This window comes from Podarcis vaucheri (assembly GCF_965113315.1).
Source record: "Podarcis vaucheri genome assembly, chromosome: 16".
Lineage (NCBI taxonomy): Eukaryota > Metazoa > Chordata > Lepidosauria > Squamata > Lacertidae > Podarcis > Podarcis vaucheri.
In genome coordinates, this window is record NC_138754.1 from 13,677,951 (window position 1) to 13,700,733 (window position 22,783).

General features: G+C 47.7%; 1 protein-coding gene and 1 long non-coding RNA gene across 6 annotated transcripts in view; both read left to right on the forward strand.

Annotated features, from left to right (window-relative positions):
• The window catches only part of LOC309520890, a 55,061-nt gene extending 49,189 nt beyond the window's left edge, over positions 1-5,872 (forward strand). For both annotated transcript variants that reach the window (XR_014214466.1, XR_014214467.1), the window contains exon 3: positions 5,389-5,872. This is a non-coding gene — a long non-coding RNA (uncharacterized lncRNA). The remainder of the gene's footprint in view (positions 1-5,388) is intronic.
• Positions 5,873-21,111: 15,239 nt separating this feature from the next.
• Positions 21,112-22,783, forward strand: part of CADM3 (cell adhesion molecule 3) — an 85,800-nt gene continuing 84,128 nt past the window's right edge. Inside the window, exon 1 of one of the 4 annotated variants that reach the window (XM_082202809.1) lies at positions 21,112-21,521. In XM_082202809.1, coding sequence (XP_082058935.1) covers positions 21,440-21,521 — 82 coding nt within the window. In that variant the 5' untranslated portion in view covers positions 21,112-21,439. The remainder of the gene's footprint in view (positions 21,522-22,783) is intronic. The other 3 variants (XM_082202811.1, XM_082202810.1, XM_082202812.1) reach the window with 3 other exon arrangements.

A 22,783-nucleotide genomic window follows, 5' to 3' on the forward strand; every position in this document is an offset into this window, starting at 1 on the left:
TGCAGGGGGTTGCTTAAGGGGATAGTCTGTATCTGGTGTTCAGCCGCAAACTCCTTGCTCATGAAATTGCAGGAGCTGCCTGAGTCCAACAGCGCCTTTATTTTTAGGGGGTGTCCATTTTGCAACTCTAGCGACACTTCAATCACTAGAGCAGGTCGAGGAGCTTCTGGCACTGGCACTTGGGAAAGGGGCACTTTCACTGCTCTTTGACCTGGCTGCAGTGCCCTGCTGGCAACCAGGCGTTGGCTTTTACCTGCTCCGTTTCTCCCTGCTCTTCCCCCTCAACAGTTCCCACCATCCCTTGCCATTCCTTCCTCTGGGGGCAGACTCTGGCAAAGTGGCCTGGCTGTTGGCAGAGATAGCATTTCCGGGGTCCCTTTCCCTCCTTCTTCGCCCCCTCACTGGGCTTTGAAACTGCGTGCGCGCGGGCTGTTCCGATTTCCATCGGCTCTGCCGGCGGGAAAGCTGGCTCAGGAATGTCTGGAATGCGTAACTCCTTCCAACGTTCCCCTCTCCCTTCCCGCCTCTCCAAGGCTCTTGCCTCCTGGCGCGCTCCAATGGTCAGCGCAGATTTGGTCAGCTGATCCATAGACACCGCCCTGGGGCTCCTGGCCAGCTCGTCTTTCACAGCTGAAGAAAGACCTTCTTCAAATAGCATCTGAATGGGTGCTGCCGATAAATCCCACCCCAATCTGTGAATCAGCATGGTAAATTCAGTCCAGTACTCACGGACAGATCTGCTTCCCTGCTTGCAAGCCATTAGCTGTCTGCGCACTCCCCCCTCCTCAATATCGCTGGAGAACATGATATCCATTGCACGAAAGAATTTCATAGCGTCCTTCAGGATATCGTTGTGCGTTGCCATCAGGGGTCGAACCCAGTCCCGCGCCCCCTTCTCAAGATGCCCAATTACGAAAGCAACTCGGGATTCCTCATCAGGGAACTCATCAAACTGCACATTCAGGGCATATTGCATTTCAGTCCTAAAGGCATGGTAATCCTTGGGGTCCCCCCCAAACTTCTGCACTAATCCTGGTACCTTTCTGGGGAACTGAGTGGTTCTCCCCTTCTTGTCTGCATCTTGAGCCCTCCTCTCCTCGAGCCTCGCCGTCTGCAGCGCAAGTTGGACCTCCAATGCTCGGTATCTGTCTTCCAAGCTTGGACCAGCTCCACCCCCTGCGGCTCCGGCTCCTGCTGGGTCGCTCATGATGCCTTCTCCTGCACAGGCAGCGTACAGAGTCTGTCGGACTGCTGTCAGGGGATGATTAGCTGCTTGTGCTTAAAATAGTGCCCCTTCAGAGTTTGTGCGACCCCACAAACCTCTGTGTGTGACAGAGCTCCTCAGACATGTCTGCTCTAGTCACTTGTAGAGTCCGACAGTGGCTGTCTGCGGAAGCGCTTCCAGCAAAGAAGTTCCTTAACGGAAACGCGTCTCCTGGACTCACGACGTGACAGCTTCCGACGAAGCATAGGTCTCCCTGCAGTTGCTTCTGACACCTCCCCGCTATTTTCGCTCGAAGTGTCTCTCACCCCTTTCTCTCCCCTTCTGCTTCCTGCCTGGGCTGCTGCGTCTCTCTCAGCATTACTGAGATCCTCCTCCAGAGACCCCGCGCTCCCCCTACTGGTCCCTGCTTTAGCTGTTGACTCTCTCCCAGTCTCTGGGAGCCCTACCACTTCCCTTTCCTCCGATGTCAGTTCCCTGACAGAAGTTAAAAAAGATCTAGAAATTTGGTCAAGATTGAAACTATCCTTGTTAGGCCGAATTGCAGCTATAAAAATGAACGTTTTGCCAAAAATGTTGTTTTTGTTCCAGGCCTTGCAGATTGTGGACAGAGTGGATTGTTTTGGAAAGTGGCAGAAGGACATCTCTAAATTTGTCTGGCAGGGCAAAAAGCCCCGAATAAAGTTTAAAATACTAACTGATGCAAAGGAGAGAGGGGGGTTTGCCCTGCCGGACTTAAGGTTATACTATGAAGCTGCGGCCTTCTGCTGGATGAAAGATTGGATTTTATTGGAAAACACTGATGTCCTAGATCTGGAAGGCTTTAATAATTCGTTAGGTTGGCATGCGTATTTGTGGTATGACAAGGGGAAAACACATGGAATGTTTAAAAACCATATTGTCAGAAAAGCAATATTCATGGTCTGGAAAAAATACAAAGACTTATTGGAAAGTAAAACTCCGAGGTGGATCTCACCAATAGAGGCCAAAGCTCGGAAAACATCCAATATGGAGGCATATTGGCCGAAATATTGGGAAATAATAGAAAACATTGGAGGTAATTGGAGGTTGCAGAGCTTTGAAAAATTAAAGGATAAGGTGCAAAATTGGCTACATTATGCCCAAATTAATGAGGTTTTTAAGCTAGATAAAAAAATAGGATTCCAGGTGGAAAAATCGAAACTTGAGACAGAGTTGTTAGAACCAAAGACCAAGGTAATATCGAGAATGTATAACTTGCTGCTTAAATGGAACACTCAGGATGAGACAGTTAAATCAGCCATGATAAAATGGGCTCAAGACATTGGTTACAATATTATGTCTGAGGACTGGGAAAAGTTATGGACCACCGGTATGAGGTTTACGGCATGTAATGCCCTGAAAGAAAACATTATGAAAATGGTATACAGGTGGTACATGACCCCAGTCAAGCTCGCTAAGATATACCATTTGTCTGATAATAAATGTTGGAAATGTAAGGAGGCTGAAGGGACATTCTTTCACCTCTGGTGGACTTGTCCAAGATTGAAGGCCTTTTGGGAAATGATCTATAACGAGTTAAAAAAGGTGTTTAAGTACACCTTTCCCAAGAAACCAGAGGCCTTCCTTCTGGGCATTGTCGGCCAGAAGGTGTTAAAAAAGGATAGAACTTTTTTTTTGTATGCTACAACTGCAGCAAGAATTCTTATCGCCAAGCATTGGAAGACCCAAGATTTGCCCACACTGGAGGAGTGGCAGACGCAATTGATGAACTACATGGAGCTGGCCGAGATGACTGCAAGAATCCGAGACCTGGGAGAAGAGGCAATGGAGGAGGACTGGAAAAAATTTAAAGACTATTTGCAAAAGTATTATAAGTTGTATGAAACATAAGACGTCGTATGATTTGGAACGTTAGCCCCAGCAATGAAATTTAATTATTTATGAAATTGCTAACATTTGTGAAAGAATCAAAGTTTAAATGGGTAAAAATGATATCATGTTATATTTTTTTGGAGTAAATGGAGAATAAGAGATGTAAACTTAAACTGCAACTGAAAATATAAAGAAACACACGAAATAAGGGTATAATTTGCTGATGACTTTATTATCAAGAATGCATTATGCGGGAGATGTGGGGAAGTCCAATGGAAATTTGAAATAAGCTGTTGAATTGGATGTGATTTTTTGCTCTTTTTTCTTTTTTTCTTCTGTTCTGCTTTTTCTTTTGTTCTTTCTGTAATTTGGAAAAATGTAATAAAAATTATTATAAAAAAAAAAAAGGAAGACTGCCTAGATGGCACCTTTGGGGTGAGCAGCACTTTTGCTTCAGCAACAAGATTGGCTTTTTTTCTTTTCCTGCAGTGCCTTACTGCTAGGGCTGGGATTAACCTCCTCTGCCAGGACTCACCTCTTTCCTTTGAGAAGTTTTTCAGTCTTGAATGGATCCCTGGACCACTTCATCCTCACCCATCCCCTTTATGCTATAGTGCGATGCTACAGAAATGTTCCATGCTCAGAACACCGACGCTGGCAGTTCATGATGCTCACCTTAAATATAAAAGTTGACAATTAATGCCCCTGACTTCTTCTCCAGCTCAGACCCAGGGTTCTCTCCTTCACTTTCCTACGGCAAAAGCATCCTACATGATCACTCGGACTGGAAAGATTATTTGGTTTCTGCAGTGGCCCCGATGCCTCTGTCTCCTTAGGGAAAGATTGATCACAAGGCCAGACTCCCTTTGACCTGAACTAGTAATATTACCATCCTTGGCCTCTGAAGCCACTGCTATTCCCCTTTAAGGGTCGAGGGCCTCACTCACAGAGTATCATAGAATTGTGGAGATGGAAAGGACCTGAGGATCATCTAGTCCAGGCATAGGCAAACTCGGCCCTCCAGATGTTTTGGGACAACAACTTCTACCATCCCTAGCTAACAGGACCAGTGGTCAGGGATGATGATGAGAGTTGTAGTCCCAAAACATCTGGAGGGACGAGTTTGCCTATGCCTGATCTAGTCCAACCCCTTGCAATGCAGAAATATGCAGCTGTCCCATATGGGGATCGAATATGCAGCCATGGCGTCATCAGCACCACGCTCTAACCAACTGAGCTATCCATTAATAGGAGGGGGAACCTGTGGCCCTTCAAATTTTGTTGAACTGCAGCACTTATCATCCCTGACCATTGGCTATACTGGCTGGGGCTGATAGGACTTGGAGTCCAATAACGTCTGGAGCTGCACAGGCTAAAGGAAGCCGAAAACCCATTTAAGGCTCAGGCAGAATTTGCTCACAATGCTCAAGGCTTGCAGCCTCCACTGGGCGCTCTCCATGGTGCTAACTCATTTCCCACCTCCCTCCTACTTCTCTAACTTTGCATGTAGGACCTGCATAGACTACAAAGCAGGGAGGGAGGGAGGGAGGGAGAGAGAGAGAGAGAGAGAGAGAGAGAGAGAAGAGTAAGCATGATGCTGCAATGGGTATTGTAGCAAAGGCACATTGAGACAACTAAGTCTCCCACACATTTCAGCTCCAAATTCACCTTCAGACCAAAAGGGTGCATGTAACAAAACAATCATTCCAAATAGGAGTGATGCTGTTCAGGATTCCAGTCAGCCACGCCTTCTTTCAGGATGTTCTAAGCTGTGAGGGGCTGAAGCAGGTGTTGTTTGTAGGGGTTGCCAGATGCCCATATCAGATGCCCATGGGAGGTTCACAAGCAGAACTTGAGTGCCAGAACACTCTACCCACTTCTGATTCCCAGCGATTGGGATTCAGGGGCCTCCTGCCTCTGATAGTGGCGGGAGAACATAGCAGCTATTTTGGCTATAGTCACTGATAGCCTTAACCTCCATGAATTTGTCTAATCCGTAGTTTAAAGCCATCTGAGTTGGTGTCCATCATCATCAGAATCTGTGTCTGGCTGCCCCATGTGGTGAATCACAGAACTGCAAATGGCAGCCTTCTTAGTGCAAAGAACCGTCCAGATTGACTCCACCTGCCAGGGCTGATTATTAGATGCTACTAGTCAGGGCTTCTTTTGCCAACTGAGACATCCTTAAGCAGCATGTTCTTCCTGAGCTCTGGTCTGCTCCTGCATCCTTATGTGCGCGCGCGCTCTCTCTCTCTCTCTCCTGCTGGTTTGCTGGCTTGATCCTTGTCTCTGCCTCTGGGTTTCTCTTTCAGTTCTGCCTGGCACCTCAGCCATGATTCCTGGGTCCACCACCATGCCCAGCTCTGATACATGTCTTGCTGGTATTAAAGAATGCATGTGCACCCGAGGAAAGAGAACTCTTAGTGTTCAAAAGTGCGCATGTCTAAATGAAAGAAAAAACTCGCCAGCAAAATCAAGTTGGATGCAACTCATAGCATCACATCCAAACACCTTTCCAGTGGCTTTGGCATTGCATACCTGAAGGAGTATCTCCACCCCCATTGTTCAGCCCAGGCACTGAGGTCCAGCTCTTAGGGCCATCTGGCAGTTCCCTCACTGCAAGAAGTGAAGTTACAGGGAACCAGGCATAGGCCATTCTCGGTAGTGGCATCCACCCTGTGGAATGTCATTCCACCAGATGTCAAGGAAATAAACAATGATCTGACTTTTAGAAGACATCTGAAGGCAACCCTGTTTTGTTGTTGTTGTTTAGTCATTTAGTCGTGTCTGACTCTTCATAACCCCCTGGACCAGAACACGCCAGGCACTCCTGTCTTCCACTGCCTCCCACAGTTTTGTCAAACTCATGTTGGTAGCTTCAAGAACACTGTCCAACCATCTTGTCCTCTGTCATCCCCTTCTCCTTGTGCCCTCCATCTTTCCCAACATCAGGGTTTTCAAGGGAGTCTTCTCTTCTCATGAGGTGGCCAATGTATCGGAGCCTCAGCTTCAGGATCTGTCCTTCCAGTGAGCACTCAGGGCTGATTTCCTTCAGAATGGAGAGGTTTGATCTTCTTGCAGTCCATGGGACTCTCAAGAGTCTCCTCCAGCACCATAATTCAAAAGCATCCATTCTTCGGAGATCAGCCTTCTTTACAGTCCAGCTCTCACTTCCATACGTCACTACTGGGAAAGCCATAGCTTTAACTATACAAACCTTTGTCGGCAAGGTGATGTCTCTGCTTTTTAAGAGGCTGTCTAGGTTTGTTATTGCTTTTCTCCCAAGAAGCAGGCATCTTTTAATTTCGTGACTGCTGTCACCATCTGCAGTGATCATGGAACTCAAGAAAGTAAAATCTCCCACTGCCTCCATTTCTTCCCTTTTCTATTTGCCAGGAGGTGATGGGACCAGTGGCCATGATCTTTGTTTTTTTGATGTTGAGCTTTAGACCATATTTAGTCTAGCTTTAGACCACTCTTCTCTTTCACCCTCATTAAAAGGTTCTTTAATTCCTCCTCACTTTCTGCCATCAAGGTTGCGTTATCTGCATATCTGAGATTGTTGATATTTCTTCCAGCAATCTTAATTCCGGCTTGGGATTCATCCAGTCCAGCCTTTCGCATGATGAATTCTTCATAGAAGTTAAATAAGCAGGGAGACAGTACTCCTTGTCGTACTCCTTTCCCAATTTTGAACCAATCAGTTGTTCCATATCCAGTTCCAACTGCAGCTTCTTGTCCCACATAGAGATTTCTCAGGAGACAGATGAGGTGATCAGGAACTCCAATTTCTTTAATAACTTGCTATAGTTTCCTGTTTAGGGAAGCTTTTAATGTTTGATGTCTTCTTACTGTGTTTTAATTTGTTGGAAGCCAACCAAGTCAGATGGGCAGGGTAATAATAATATTCAATAACACGCCCCTATTTTCATCGGAGAAATGTTAGAGGGTATGTCCCAGTCAGATGGGTGGCATCATAATAATAATTACAGTGTTTCATCTATGATTTTTTTTTTATATCCTCCAAATGTGAAGATGTGTCTATGACCATTCCTCCACTCCCAATATGCTTCAGGTTTGTTTGCTCATTTTGCCTGAGGATGGCCACCTTGAAGAAGTCTCAATTTGAGCTGATAAGAGTCAGAGTGTTAGTCGGGTGTTGTGTTAAAGCCTATGGGGGTTGACTGGTGCCAGATGGCTACTGCTTGAAGGGGCACAGAATACTTAACTTCATGGGGCTCCTTGGCAGAGGATCTGCTTTGCATGGACAAGGTCCTGGGTCCAATCCTTCGTTTCCCCAGGAAAAGCACTAGTCTGAAACCTTGGAGAACCACTGCCAGTCAGAATGGACCATACAAGCTAGATGGACTAGTACTCTGGGGCCGTGTAAGGCAGCTTCCTGCATTCCTATTTAAACCATCCCTAGATTTAGAGTGTTGGGGGACTGTCATCTTACATTATTTCTGAAGGAAAGGCTGCCATTCAGCGGCAGAGGACATCATTTCCATGCAGAAGGTCCCCGGTTCAGTACCTGCTACCTCCAGGTAGGGCTGGAAAAGGCCCCTGATCTGAAACCTTTGGAGAGCCTCCATCAGTCAGTGTAGTCAATAATGAGCAAAATGGACCCAATAAGTTTAAGACAACTTCCTATGCTCTTATACATGTCTTTGTAACATAGCAGGGAGGAGGGGAGGAGGGAAGGAGATGCAAGGAACCGACACCCCACGGCAAACTGTGCATGCTCCAAATCCCAGAATTAATTTTAGAATTTCTCAGTTAAACTGGAATTCAGGAGGGAACAGAATGCATATCAGAGCAAGTCAGAGGAACAATGAAGAAACAGGGGAGAGGGAACATCTCTTGTCCTGATTTCTGGTTCATTTCATTCCTAAACTTTATCTTCTCCCACCCTATCTTTCAATAACTATTTTTTCACCTTGTTTGTTTGTCTACAGAGTAAGCTTTCCACACATTTGCCAGGCTGGTAAGTGGGTGTGGATTAGCCAGCAATGTCCCTCTACCCAGCTATCCCGCTCAGCTAGTTGCCAATGGAGTCACTAGTTTGGTGTCAACCTGTCCTTTCTGAACACCAAACCTGTGGCTGAGTGGACCAACAGAAAGACCCCAATGGGAATTTCTAAGAGTGGCAGTGATGGTGGGGGAGCAAGGTTGCATTGGTACTCTTTGTACAGTAGGCTAGTTTCTACCCTGACTCACACACCCCTCTCCAGCCTCCATCCAGGCAACCAAAACACATGGCCAAGAGTTCAAGAACAAATTCCAGCTCAGGGAGCTGTTTAAAGTGAGGCCAGTGAGGAGGGCCACAGTCTGCCCCTGGGCTTGAGGTTCACAGCCCCTGATGCCGAGAGTCCACTTTGCAGCACTTCAAGCAGAAGACAGAGCTTGAGGTCTTATCATGGAGAGGACAGAAGACTTGGTAATGGGCATGCCAGCTTGGAACAAGGTCCCATCGCTCAAAAGGCATGCTTGGGGCTTTGACACTGTGTGCATCTGACTCCTTCATCCTCCTGTCATAGATGCCTGCCCAGGGAATGATTATCACCAACAGCCATTCGGGCTGGGATGGAGGGAAAATTAAAAACAGTTTCAATCAAAGCCACCTGCAGAGCTCTGTCTTCCTCTCTCTCTCTCCCCTCCCCACTGGGCTTCCCTAACTGGGCTTCCTGCCAGCTCTCCCTCCCTCCCTCTCTCCCTCCCCCTGCAAATTCCCTGGCACCAGTTTCCAAGCAACAATATTTGAGATACGGCTATGAACACATGATGATTATTTTATTATATGTTTCTCCCGTCGCGTCACTGAGAGATCCCCGACGTGAAATCTGCCAAGTTAAGCACTCTGGAAATACATGCTGGGGTGGAAAGAGAGAATAATAGGTCCAGGAGCAGGGCGGGGGGTTCCTCTCCCTGCCAGCCAGGAAAGGGGGTGGGCTTGGTGCCCCCCCGCCTGAAGACTCTTCTTGGCATGTCTTGGATCCACAAGGGAAAGGAAGCATTGAAGAATGTAGCTTAGCAGATCTCTGCCTAGGGATTGTCTGAGGAACAGCAATCTCTGAGATCCTCACACCAGAAGACGGCAATGTCCCTGAGGTTGTCCCTTCACATTTCTCAAAGGAGGACACTATTCACCGCTTCCTCACATTTCACTCGCCTTGGAGCTTCCAGAAAAATGGGAACTCTAAAGATGACTCAGCATAGCAGGACCTGCCCCTTTTAATTCCAGCTACCTGACAGACTTGGGATGCTCATCTGCTTCCCCACTCAATCAAACACAGAGCAACAACCTTCTTCCTTGGGAGCTGTCTGTGGTCCTGAACATCACCAGCCTGCACACCACAATAACTGTCCATGGTCCTGCACATCATTACCTGCTCCTGGCTTCTGGTGAACTCACATCCTGGATCAACGTCCTCCAGGCATCTCTACTGCCCATCATCACAGCATGTTTTGGCGAGAGAGGAATCCGAGATGAGCCGCGGTTTTGTCTTGTGACAGCCTCACAATACTTTCCTCGATGCAGATCTTAGCATGGGGGGTCGGAGGAGACATCTTTGCATTGTGATCCAGTAAAAGGGCCTTGCACACACCTGCAAACCAACCCCTTGCAGGAGCTCCAGGGGTAGAACCACAAAGCTGCATGCTGGCTCTCAGGATACAGATTGGAGCATGTATCAGACAGTAAAGGATTCCTAGGCTCCAGAGGGGCTCCAGATGCCCAGGCTGGAATTGTCTTTCCCTGATCCAAGAGAACTATAAAGGGTTGCTGCCTATGGTCCAGTTGTGATGCCTGCATGCAAGGTTCCTTCAATACTTAAGGAACAGAAGACTGAGGTAGGTTTAGGGAAGGGGTGGAGAAACCTCAGGCTCAGCAGCCAAATGTGACCCCCGCCCCGAGGACTCTGTAGCTGGTCCTTGGCTACACCTCCTACCAGAGCACAGTCCTAACTAGCCGTACTCTTTGCCCTCCTCAAGTGCTTTCGACTGGCTGGAATACAGCCTTGAATATTAATGACAACTCTTGCTGGCTTGCCTAGATGAAATATTGTCAGGGTTCTGCTAGCGTGCATCGAAACTAGCCTAAATAATAATAATAATAATAATAATAATAATAATAATAATAATAATAATATATTTATACCCCGCCCATCTGGCTGGGTTTCCCCAGCCGCTCTGGGCGGCTTCCAACAGAATATTAAAATACAACATTCTATTAAACATTAAAAGCTTCCCTAAACAGGGCTGCCTTCAAATGTCTTCTAAAAGTCTGGTAGTTGTTTTTCTCTTTGACATCTGATGGGAGGGCGTTTCACAGGACAGGTGCCACTGCCGAGAAGGCCCTCTGCCTGGTTCCCTGTAACTTGGCTTCTCGCAGCGAGGGAACTGCCAGAAGGCCCTTGGCATTGGACCTACAAAGGTAACATTTATATCTGTTGCTCCATCTCCTTTTGCCTGTGGCCCTGCACATCACAGGCATGCGGCCCTTGCTTGCCCAGATGAGAATGTGCCCCTCAGTCTGAGTTGCATATCTTCGAGAGGCACTAGGCTAGCTAAAGTTGTTCAGCTGATGACATACCACCAGCAGAGAAACCCACAAGCGTTGCCTTGTGGGATCAGAGGCCTTTGGATTTTTATCGGATGGGGTGGGGTGGGTTGACATTGCTGGACCCCCATTGCACCAGGAGCTTTCAGTCGTGCCATGATGTATGGCCTGTGAGCTGTGCCGGCTAATCCAGCAACTTTCAAAATGACAACTCCCGAGGAATGTTATTTATTGTGCTCTCCTAGCGGAGGAACTGTGCACATATTTACCAGGACAGCCAAGCAGAAGCAGCAAACAGTCTCTTTGACTGTGCCAAGCGGACTGCTTCTGTTTGCCTCCTCCTCTCCTCTGGAAAGACTAAGCCTTAGCCTCCCTCTCCACTGCGGCTGCTTCAAAGGAGGATGGAGAGACAGGCACTTCCTAAACGCACCTGGCTGATCCAGCAGCCAGCTGCTCTTCTCCTAACAAGCTCTTCACCTTGGTAAGTACACGGATAGCTCCACAACGTTGTGCATAAGAACAGCTCTGCTAGCTCAGGCCAATGGCCTTTCTAGTTTTCTCCGTGGCCAACCAGATGCCTCTCAGAAGCCCACAAGCAGGGCCAGAGTGCAACAGCAGCTATCCCCTCCTGCAGTTTCAGAATCATGCTCCCTTTGGCAGTGGAGGTAGAGCATAACCATTGCGGCTAGCATCCTTTGATAGCCTTATCTTTCCTGACTTTGTAAGAGAGATGGCACACAAGGAAAAAAGAGTGGGAGGGAGGAGGAAACATGAAAGCTCAGGCCCTGCCCTTAAAGTTACAGTTCTTATAACAACCAGCTGGTGGAATGGCTGCCACTATGTGACCGTCAAGGGAGGCCAAAGGCAACTGGTGTCTCAGCAGAGCCAAAGGAGAGGTCCTGATTCCCTGCTCTCCATCTGCTTTGCAGCTTGCTTTAAAAACACACACACACACACACACACACACACACACACACACACACACCAGCTTTTTTATTGAAAAGAAAAGCATTTTCATATAACCTTTACAGGAAAGAAAAATGTTCTAAAATATAACAACTGAAACATGGTAGAGTCAGTATATCATTATAATAGGGCTTAAGTTACTTACCCTGCAAAGATATCTGATCAGAATGACATATGTCTCTTAGGAAAACATTTAACCAATGGCTCATTATTTACAATTGAGATGAATAGATAGCAATACTCCATAATGCTTCTTCTATGGTGGTGCTCACTAAATGCAGTTTCCAATAACGTAATCCAACCAATTTTTCCTCTTTTTTAAAGAGAAACTTAAAATCTGCCAACGGATTTAATTGGGTGCACTAAAGTAACAGCCTGCATTCAAATTAAATTTTCAAAAATGTAAAATCTACCAGCAGATTTAATCAAGCACATTAAAAAAAATACTTGGTTCAAATACTTCTAATCAATGAGTCAATGAGCAGCACAATCCTCAGCCATGTTGACTCAGGAGGAAGCCCCTTTGCTTTTGTTTGGGCTCAGCTGAAGGTCTTTGGGTCTGTGATTGCACACTTCACAGGGCTGGCACAAAATGCTTTGTTCCCTGAGGTAAAGGGAAAGATGGTGCCCTTTCTCATTCCACCGTGAGAGAGCCAGTGTCTTGTGGTTAGAGGGCTGGGCTGAGGCCAGAGAGGTCAGGGTTCAAATCCCCACTCAGCCACGAAGTTCAGGGGTGGCCTTGGGCCAGACACTCACTCACGGCTTAACCTCCCTCACAGGGTTGTTGTGAGGATAAAATGATGAGCAGGGAGAACCATATATTTTGCATTGAGCTCCTTGAAGGAAACATGGGATAGAAACAAAATAATACTCATCATCATCTTGCTCTGCTTCAAATGATGTATACACTTCAGCTACCCACCTGAAAACTGGTAGGTATCCAGAAAAGGTGCAGAAAATGATAACGTTTTTTAAAAAAACTTTCACTGACCGTTCAGATCAAACTCCAATAGACTATAGCCATAAACCAAAAGACGACTCTGCATTCACCATTTCGGCATATGACTGGTGAACTGGTCAGTTGGTGACTGGTGAACAAACACTATATAATACAGTGGTACCTCGGGTTACATACGCTTCAGGTTACAGACGCTTCAGGTTACAGACGCTTCAGGTTACAGACTCCACTAACCCAGAAATATTACCTCAGGTTAAGAACTTTGCTTCAGGATGAGAACAGAAATCGTGCTCCAGTAGCATGGCAGGAGGAGGAGGCCCCATTAGCTAAAGTGGTGCTTCAGGTTAAGAACAGTTTCAGGTTAAGAACGGACCTCCGGAACCAATTAAGTACTTAACCCGAGGTACCACTGTATTGTCCACCCAGATTAGAAGCATATGCAACATGAGAGTGGGAGGGAAGTAGAATTGAATGTCCATACATGATCAGTACCAAATAAAATCATACTTAGTGCTGACCTGCCAGCACTGTGTCTTGCTATAAGTCAAGAATGGCAATCACACGGCTGCATAGTCCATAGGTTCAGATCCTCCAAGTGCCCCTGTTTTCCAGGGACAGGCCCAGATTTGCAGAAGCCATCATTCCGGTTTCTGATTTGATCCCGGAATGTTCCACTTTTCCTTAGGATTTTCCTATTTTCATCTGAGAAATGTTGGAGGGTATGGAGTTATGTGACCTCTGAGCCAAGGAGATAAGTGAATATACAACCTTTAGAAGACATCTCAAGGCAGCCCTGTGTAGGGAAGTTTTTAAATGTTCAATTATTTTCTATATATGTTGGAAGCCGCCCCAAGTGGCTGGGGCAACCCAGTCAGATGGGCGGGGTATAAAAAAATGAAATGATGGTGATGATGACGGAATAGGACGCCCCTATTTTCACCAGAGACATGTTGGTGGGTTTGTAGGTTGTCTCTCAGTACTCTTAATGAGTGGGTTAGCTTTCCAGAGCTGGTGGTGTGCAGGGTAACAAATGCGATATGGATTAGAGCATCTTCCTTCTAAGGAAAGGCTGAATGTAGGGGGAAGAAATGTATTTATAGTTTTCAATCCATAAAGCATTTCAAGTAGTTAGCTTCTTAACCAGTGGACATGTCCCTTCCCAAGTGCCATCATTTCTCCGCTCCAGATTATATCTAGCACTGCAATTTTTAGTATCTGTGGAATGGCACATAAATTGAAGTCAAAATCCGAAGCGAGGGAAATGGAAAACAACAAGGACAAAGGTTTTCTTCTGGGTAAATGGATGCAGATTCTCCAGCCACCTTCTGTGGCTTTGCCCTTCCCCTTTCTCATAGCGCTGGGTCAGGCCAATGGCCCATCTAGTCCAGTATCCTGTTCTCGCAGTGGCCAACCAGATGCCTATGGGAAACCTGCAAGCAGGATTCGGGCAAAGGAGTCCTCTCCCCTCCGGTGGCTTCCAGGAACTGGTATTCAAAAGCGTTGCTGCCTCAAACTATGGAGCGCAGAGCATAGCTATCGTGGCTAGTAAAACTGTTTGGAATGAGATGGCTAAGGAGCCCCCTGGCCACCCATGGCAAAACCTTGAGAAGGCAAAACTGCCCCATTATTGGGATCCACCAAGCAAAAGTCCTATCTTGCCCAGGGTCCTAAGAAAAATCAGTGCTAAGATGGTCAATATCAGCCACCACAGAAGCCCACAAGTCGGGTCTGAAGTTCATAGGCTTCCCAGTACTTTTCCAGCAAATAAATATTCCCTTGTGTTGGTGCTGACCTTTAAAGCCCTAAACGGCCTCGGTCCTGTATACCTGAAGGAGCGTCTCCACCCCCATTGTGCAGCCCGGACACTGAGGTCCAGCTCCGAGGGCCTTCTGGCGATTCCCTCGCAGCAAAAAGTGAGGTTACAGGGAACCAGGCAGAGGGCCTTCTCGGTGGTGGCGCCTGCCCTGTGGAACACCCTCCCAGCAGATGTCAAGGCAATAAACAACTATTTTACTTCTAAAAGACAACTGAAGGCGGTCCTGTTTAGGGAAGTTTTAATGTCTGTTGCTGTATTGTTTTTAACATTCAGTTGGAAGCCGCCCAGAGTGGTCTGGAAACCCAGCCAGATGAGCGGGGTATAAATAATAATAATAATAATAATAATAATAATAATAATAATAATAATAATATAGAAATAGGGTAGAATGGCATTTAAATCAAAACGTCAGCCTTGGTAGTGGGGCAGTGCCCTATACTACACTGGAGGGCAGCAGTAGGGGGTGCTGGCCAAACCAGCTCTTCAGATATTTGAAGACAGCAGTTATATCACATCTTCTTCAAGCTAAACACACCAAACTCCCTCCACCATTCCTCGAGGGCTTACTTTCCAGGCCCTTGATCATCTTGGTCACCCTCCTCCGTACATGTCTCAGCTTGTTCTCAAACTGCAGTGCCCAGTTTACACACATGCACACATAGGTATGTATTAGGAGACGTTTGCTCTAAAATGCCGATGAATTTTCATGAGGATTTTTTATTATTAAAAAGAAAAACCTGCTAATTGCTGTGGAAAGGTGAGAAACTGAAGTTAAGATTGGGGAAAACGAGAAGCCGAAAGAAAGCAACCGCAAGAGATTCATACACTTCTATCCTCAACTCACTTCCTCTCCTGCCCTTTGGAGCTTTGCAGGCAGAAAAATGTACCCCCCCCTCCAGCCCATTTCTTCCTGTGATTGTATCTAGTGTAACTTCCATTTAACCTGACTCTATAGCCTATTTCCCCCCAAGGTCTGGCCTTTGGAAGGGGATATTGCGTGCAGACCTGAATCCACTCCACGGGGAATATTTCTCCCATCAATCACCTGGCTGGACTTGCAGTCACTGGTTAAAGCAAGCCTGATGTCGGCAGACAGCGTTCTTGGACAGTTGTTAAGATCCTGTTGTGCGGATGCTGCTGGCCAAGGCTCTCTTTTCTGCCTCTCCAATGACTAATAGCTGGACATGCATAAAACATGAAACTTTTAGTCTCAGGGTTGTGAGTTCGAGCCCCACGTTGGGCAAAAAAGATTCATATGTTGGACTAAATGACCCTTGTGCTCCTTTCCAACTTTATGGTTCTATCATTCAGGGCCCCACAATGCCCAGAGTGGCTTAACATTTCATTTCCCTTTCCAGGGAACTCGGGGAATTGTAGCTCTGCGAGGGGAGCCAGGATCTCCCGGCAACTCTTAGCACCCTTAACAAACTACAGCTCCCAGGATTCTTTGGGGGGGGGTGATGCTGCTTTGAACGTATAGTACAGATGGAGATTGTGCATAGTTAGCCTAGGATGCAGCCCCCAGCCAGCATTCTGAGCTCACTGAGCATGCTCAGTCCTCATTGGGCTGTTTTTGCTTTGTAGAGATCCATAATCGAAGAACTGAGGTTGCTATTATTATAAATGATGTGTGTAGGGAAGTGGAGTGGGCAAGTTATCTTGGATTAACCAGGCCTGGCAAAACATATTTCAAATTCTGAAATATTGTCAAGCCTTCCCCCAAGACAGCCCCCTCCCCACCCGATTGCTAGAATCCTATATGCAAAGTATTGGATGAGGATTGCTGAGATGAATTGATATATGTGGGTTCCTGCTTCCAAGGCAAAAAAATTACTGATTTCATCAGGGCCAGACACAATAGGAAAAACATTAGAGCCGTCAACTGCTCTTAAAGAATGTTGAGTTGATAAATCATCAGCTCCTTAGTTGGGGAATGGAAGTAATTAATTGATTGAATTTAAATGAATGTGTTGGCTGCCACAACTTCAATAGGCACGTGATATATAGGTTTATAGACACCTGGCAGGAGCAGGACCTTCTATATTTTGTTGGACTACAACTTCCATCATCCTTGATGATTGGTGATGCTGATGGGAGCTGACACTTAGAGGGCCAGTTGTAAGGAGAGGGGTCAGAGGAAAATGACATGCCCAGAGAAGAGAGCAACAATTCACATAGAAGGAATACATATGCAAAATATACACAGTGACCCATTGCAATGGCAGCGACAGGTAATAACGAAACAATCAATCTGACAAGGTTAAGTTTAGCATCTGTAGTGGGAAAGGAAACCCATGTCCCCCTTTTTAAAAAATAACATTTTTATTGAAAGTTTTTTTTAACATATTAAACACTAAAATTCAAATTCATTTATAAGAAAATAATAAAAAGCAATATATCAAAATGGAGAAATTATATATATAATTATATATATAATCTCCTTACAAAACACAATTGTATGAGAAGAAAAAATAGAGAAAGAATAACTAAAATAAACCTTTATCACATTCATATTGTGCATATCATATCATTTATCCAGACAGGTAATAACCAAACAATCAGCCTGACAATGTTGAGTTTAGCATCTGCAGTGCGAAAGGAAACCCACATCTCTCTTAAGGCCCTAATGGATACTGTTGAATTTCTTGACAAACTCTCATCCAGCAGTTTCATACTGGAGCCTGCCTGCAAAATTCTCTTATTTTGTGTACGTCCTAGCTCTTAAAGGAATTGTGGCCGTTGGCACTTTCTAGCATTTAATTTCCCTCCGGCTCCACTGCGTACATCAACAGCCCCGCTCTACCCACAAATGTGCCAATACTGGGTCCGACGGTCAAGAAGGTGGTTTCTGCATGTGCTGTAGAGGGAAGTGAGGGGCAGATGGGGCTTGTCAACGTGGGAAGGAGTTCCATCTAGGAGAAGGAAAGCTCTGGTCCTAAATCTCTGTTCCCTTGCGGGAGAAGAAAAGACTAAGGAGCTAAACCTTCCACAAATCTGGAGTGGAGTCCCTAAGATGGTTGGATAGCGCCTTGTACACCTCTTTCCAGCCTTGTACACCTCTTTCCAGCAACTCCTGCAGCCCAGCTGGTGCCAAACGTCTTGCTCTGCTTTCCTTTGGACCACATCAGTGAGGTCAAGAGGAGGGTCTTGTCGTCTAGGCATCCCAGGCCCCCACCCCATACACACTGCCCAGGCTTGCACCCTCCGGAGTTCACTTCGGTGATGCTAATGTGGTGATTTGACCTCACCCCTTGAGGCACACTCCATTGTCTCTCAAGACAGATGGATGCCAATAGTTTTTACACAACACGCACACACCCCTCTGTGTTCTCCATCCAGGGAAGCAAGAGGCACTGTCTGAGTTCAAGGGCACACACAGCCAGGTGGGACTGAAGTAGGGCCAATGAAGGGGCATGGCATGGGGGGCGGGAGTTTCAAGGACCTCTGGGCCTGAGATTCCCCATCTTTGTTCCAGAGGATGCAAAACGTGTTGGCCAAGCTGTCAGTCAGAGGACTGGGAGATAAAGAAGCTGTTCTGTTGCCACAGCTGCCCCCACCCCAATAAGCTGCTCAGAGAATTTCTCCTCTCCCTGGGGAAATTCCCTTCTTTACTCCTGAGCAAACTTCCAGGCAGTTTTCTCTGCTCCATAGTGGCGATATCTGTGTTTGCTTTCTCCCTGTCGTCTGGGGTTTGCCTGGAGGAGAGCATCCCTGCATCTTTTGAAGACTGATATGCACTGGTGTGTGTGTGTTTCTGCATGCTGGAAGATCTCCTGCTATTTATTGTTGTTTGTTATATCCTCACTCACCACCTCCTCCCACAGCTCCAGATGCTCTAGGGCTGAATCGCAGAGGTTTGTTGCAGTAAGATCATCTTCAGCAACTGCTGGGTGTGCTACTCCCCCCCCCCCACCCTGCCTCCCCCCTGCTGCTTTTAGAGTAGCCGTGTGGATTTGCAGGTGTAGAGACCAGCAAGGAAGATCTAGAGGGGGAAATCCTCTTTCCTGTGACCTTGTAGGAAAAGGAAAAGAGGAAACAGTGTTTTTTTGGAGGGGTAGGGAACATAAAAAGCTGTTTATAAAAGGCTTCCACTTGTGATGCAGAACAGCGCTTAGCTATATTAGGGAGGTGTGAATCCCGCCCTCCAAATTTTGCGAGTCTTACACATTTCCTTTTTTGTTGCCTCCCTTAAATTTCCCCAGCGATATTCTCAGGGAGAGAAATTCAGTTGATGGGGGCATGATGAGGTTTGTAACAAGATGGAGAAGCCAGATAGGCAACAAATTTGTTTTCTCCCTCTCCCATAACATTCCAGGTAAGAATAACCCAGTGAATTTGATGGGCAGTAGATCTAAGACAGGAAGCTGGTGTCTAATGGGCTTACGGAACTGACTGCCACCATATGTGATGATGACCACTCTTAGATGGTTTTTCATTATTTTAAAAAGGTTTTTTAAAATAAATAAATAAATAAATAAATAAATAAAAACTCCCAGTGCATAGGTGTAATTGTTAATAACAGAAGTGGCTCACTGACTGGGGTGGAGCTACTCTGCCAGTTTCCCTGGGTCGCTGTTGCTTGGTGCAAGGGATGTGAGCAGGCAGAAAGTGGGAGCATCCAGGAAGCATGGGCATAGCCAGGATTTTTGTCAGGGTGGGGCAGGACATGGGGGGGGGCAGAACTGACATGATTGCTCAGTCAAGAAATTCTATTGTTTTACTTGATCTAGGGTGGGGGCAGCTGCCCCCCCACCTCTCCTCAGCTACACCCATGCCAGGAAGCTCTTTTGCTCAAGTGTGCATGAACAATTGAGAAAGAACATTAGAACTCAGCAGTGAGAGGAAAGCACCTTGCATATGCTCAGAATACTCCCTTCATCCATCTGGGGATTAGGCCTGGCAAAGATGGTGGTGAATAATATCCGTTATGCATTCTGAGCTGGTTGTTGTTAGTATTCATCCTTGTTTATCTTTTGGCCTGACTCTTTAGGACCGGGTTGGGGGGCGGCGTCCTCTTAATGGATGCCTGAACTGAACCACATCTATCTTCTTCCACAAGCCCTGTATTCAGCCCTGTATAGGGAAGTTTTTAATATTGGATGTTTTACTGTGTTTGATGTTTTAATTTGCTGGAAGCCGCCCAGAGTGGCTGGGGCAACCTAGTCAGATGGGTGGCATATAAACAAACAAACAAACAAACAAACAATAAACTAATAATTAGTCAAAGCAGTAGTAGTAGAATTATTATACAGCTCAGTGGAAGCCCCCGAACTCTTAAGGTCTGCATATAGTAGAGGCACCTCCTTCCTGATTTTTGCATAGCCCTGCCCTGATTGCTATTTCTTGGCCTGCATCTCCAGTGTAGGAGAAGGATTGAACTGGAACACACTTAGAAAAACTGCAAGCTGCCTTATACTGAGCCAAACCACCGGTCCAATTGAGTTCAACATTGTCTACATTGATGAGCAGCAGCTGTTCAGAGTTTCAGACTGATGTCTTTCCCCTCCAGCCCTACTACCTCTGATGTATGCCATGTACCCACACAGTGGGAGCTTACTTTTCAGCAAACACACTTAGGGTCAGGCTGTACGGTGTTCAAGGGCTGAATCCAGTCCTCTCAACCCAATTCCAGACTGAGCCCATGTGAGTCCAGCTGCAGCTAATCTGGCAACAAGCCCTACTTGACTCTTTGTTTTGACACCTGGGACAAATAACCTCCTTGCCCTAAGGCAAGCCCGGCCCTGCTCCTGAAGGCAATGTTTTCTGCACCTGGGAATGGGGGACCTGTGGTCAGTCAGATCCTGCTAAACTCCAACTCCCAGCAGCCCCAGCCAGCATGGCCAATGGTCAGGGATGATGGGAACTGTAGTCCAACACACACACCCTTCCTCAGCTTGGCTCCAAATTAGTGGGTTCAATCAGGCCACACGTCGCACCTTCCAGCCTGGAGAGGGTCGGATCCAGGGTGCCAACCTGAATAAAATATTGGGAGGGGGGGAGATAAACCCACCCAGCATAATCGATTACATGGCACGGTACACGCACTCACACTATCAACTTTGGGGGGCCGGGCCCCCTCACATATTTTATTGGGGGGGCGAAGACCCCTCGGCCCCTAGGAGTTGGCTCCTATGGTCAGATCTAAGTGGCTTTGTTTGTCCTTTGCCATCAAGGTGGCTAGCCGCCCAGCGGTCAGGACAAGAGCTCCTCTCGGCCCCCCCTTTTTTTTGGAGGACGGGGAGGGCTGCTCTTCCAATATCCAACCCTGGGGGGGATCAGCAGCAGCAGCAGCAGCCCCGATATCAGCAACAGCATTCCACTCCCTCGGGGGAACGGAGCCATCTGGACTGCACCAACTCTGCTCTAAAAGGGGGGGAGCGGGAGCGGGGAGGACAACAAGAGAGAATGTGGGTACCCAGTTAGACCTGCCTGCAGGGAGGAAGGAAGGTCTGAAACAGGGAGGGGTGGAACCGGTGCAAAACATTGCAAGCTCCTGACCCCTCTCTCCAGTTCCATTCCAAGCCCCCCCTCCTAAATTTGTACTGGTATAGGGGGTGGGGTAAGGGAGGGGAGGCTGGCGTCTCTCCTCTCCCCTCTCCTTTTTCCTACCTCTCCTCTCCTCTCTCTCCCTCCCGTCTTTCCTCGTCCTCCCCCCTCCTCCGAGGCCGAATGGTCTCGCCCTGGTGCTCTATTTAATCCCAGCTACTGCCGCATCCCTTCTCTCCCTCTTTAGTCAATACAGCAGCATCTATTTTGCCTGGCCCCTCGCTCGCCCGCCCGCCTGCCTCTCTCCGCGCCTGGGGTTTGTGCCACTGCGGTTTGGATCCAGAGAGAGAGCGAGACAGAGGGATCCACCGGGGAGAATTAAAGAGGCAGCGCGCCAGCGTTGATTTCCCCCCTTTTTCCCCCAGTGGGGAGGGGGAAGGACTTTAAGTTTGCTAGAAACCCAGGAAGAGGACGATTTCCCCTCCTCTCCCCCTTCGCCTTCCTGCCTTCCTCCTCTTCCCTCTTCCTCCCCCTCCCTCCCCCCGAAGGCAACCACCGGGACCCCCCACCCTCCCCAAGATGCTCTCTCCGGCTTGCAACGTCTTAATCCTCCTGGGGTCTTTCCTGATCGCCGCCAGCCAAGGGAACCTGTCTCACGATCGTGAGTTTCTGCCTAGGAAGAGGCATCCTTTTTATTTTAAAAGGGGGGGGGGAGAGAGAGAGCGGATTGAGGATGTGGTGGTGGGCGATAAGGCATCGATGTGTATTATTGTGTTGGAGATACATATATATTTTAAGGCGCGGGGAGAGAAACAAAGGATGGTCCGGGATGGCAAGGGTTAAATAGCCAAGAGGGTCTTTGGGGATCGCGTTCCGTGGCTCGGGGCTGCGGTGGGAACCTATAGATGCGCATCATATGTGCGGGATATTTTTATTTATTTATCGCGAAAGCGCCGCACCGTCCGTTGTGGCTTGTGGGGCTGCGGGATGTTTATTTTTTCTGTCACGGTGGGTTTCCGCGTTTAAGTCAATCGAGGCTGCCGGTTTTCGCTATCCCACAAAAGACGGTCCCTCATCCTTTTCTGGGAGCTTGCGATAAAATGTGCCAGTCTCCCGACTCCAGTGTGCCAAAATGTGCCAATCGCCTGGCTCTTTCGAGAGAAGGGGTGCCCCCCCCTCAAATGCAACCTGCCTGATTTCCTCCCTCCCTCCCTCTGTAAAAGGGATATTCTCGCACCATAAAAGCCAATCTCCTGGGATGAACGGATGGCCCGTTTAATAGGCGGCCCACCTGTTTTAAAAGGGCGTTGGAAGGGATGTCCCCATCCTTGTCCAATAACGGGGCAAGGCGGTTGGCCGGGACACCCTGGAAGCCAAAGGGGTCCCTACTCTGTTTTTCGAGGGTTGGGGGGAGAGAGAGAAGGGTGGCTGGGCGCTGGGTGGGGAATAAGAGGGGATGGCAGCCGCCCAGACTGCTGTGTTGATGTGTCTGGGGTGGGGTGGCAAAGCTGCAGGAACGCTGCCAGATCTAATGTATGCAAACACACCCACATTGGGAGTGAGCGGGCGCTTAAGAACGGGGAGGGGCAGGTGGGTGGCGGAAGAAAGGAGGCGATGCTGGGTGGGTGGGTACTTCGCCTTGCCAGCAACATCAACAAGCCGAGTGGGGCTGGCTGCCTGGCTGGCTAGGGACGCTGCCGCAGCAACAGACGCAAGGCTGGCAAGGCGAGGGGCAGAGGGCAATGGCACCGGCTCCGCTAGCCGCCTCTTGCCAAGGCGGCGTGGGCTTGGCACCCGGCAGGGCCGCCTGCAGGTCGCGTCGCTGGCTTTGTTTGGGTGGGCGAGCAGCAGATTCTTGTACAAGGAGGTGGCTGGGCCAATTTCTCCATCAATTTTTTTTTAAAATCACAACAACTACTCTGC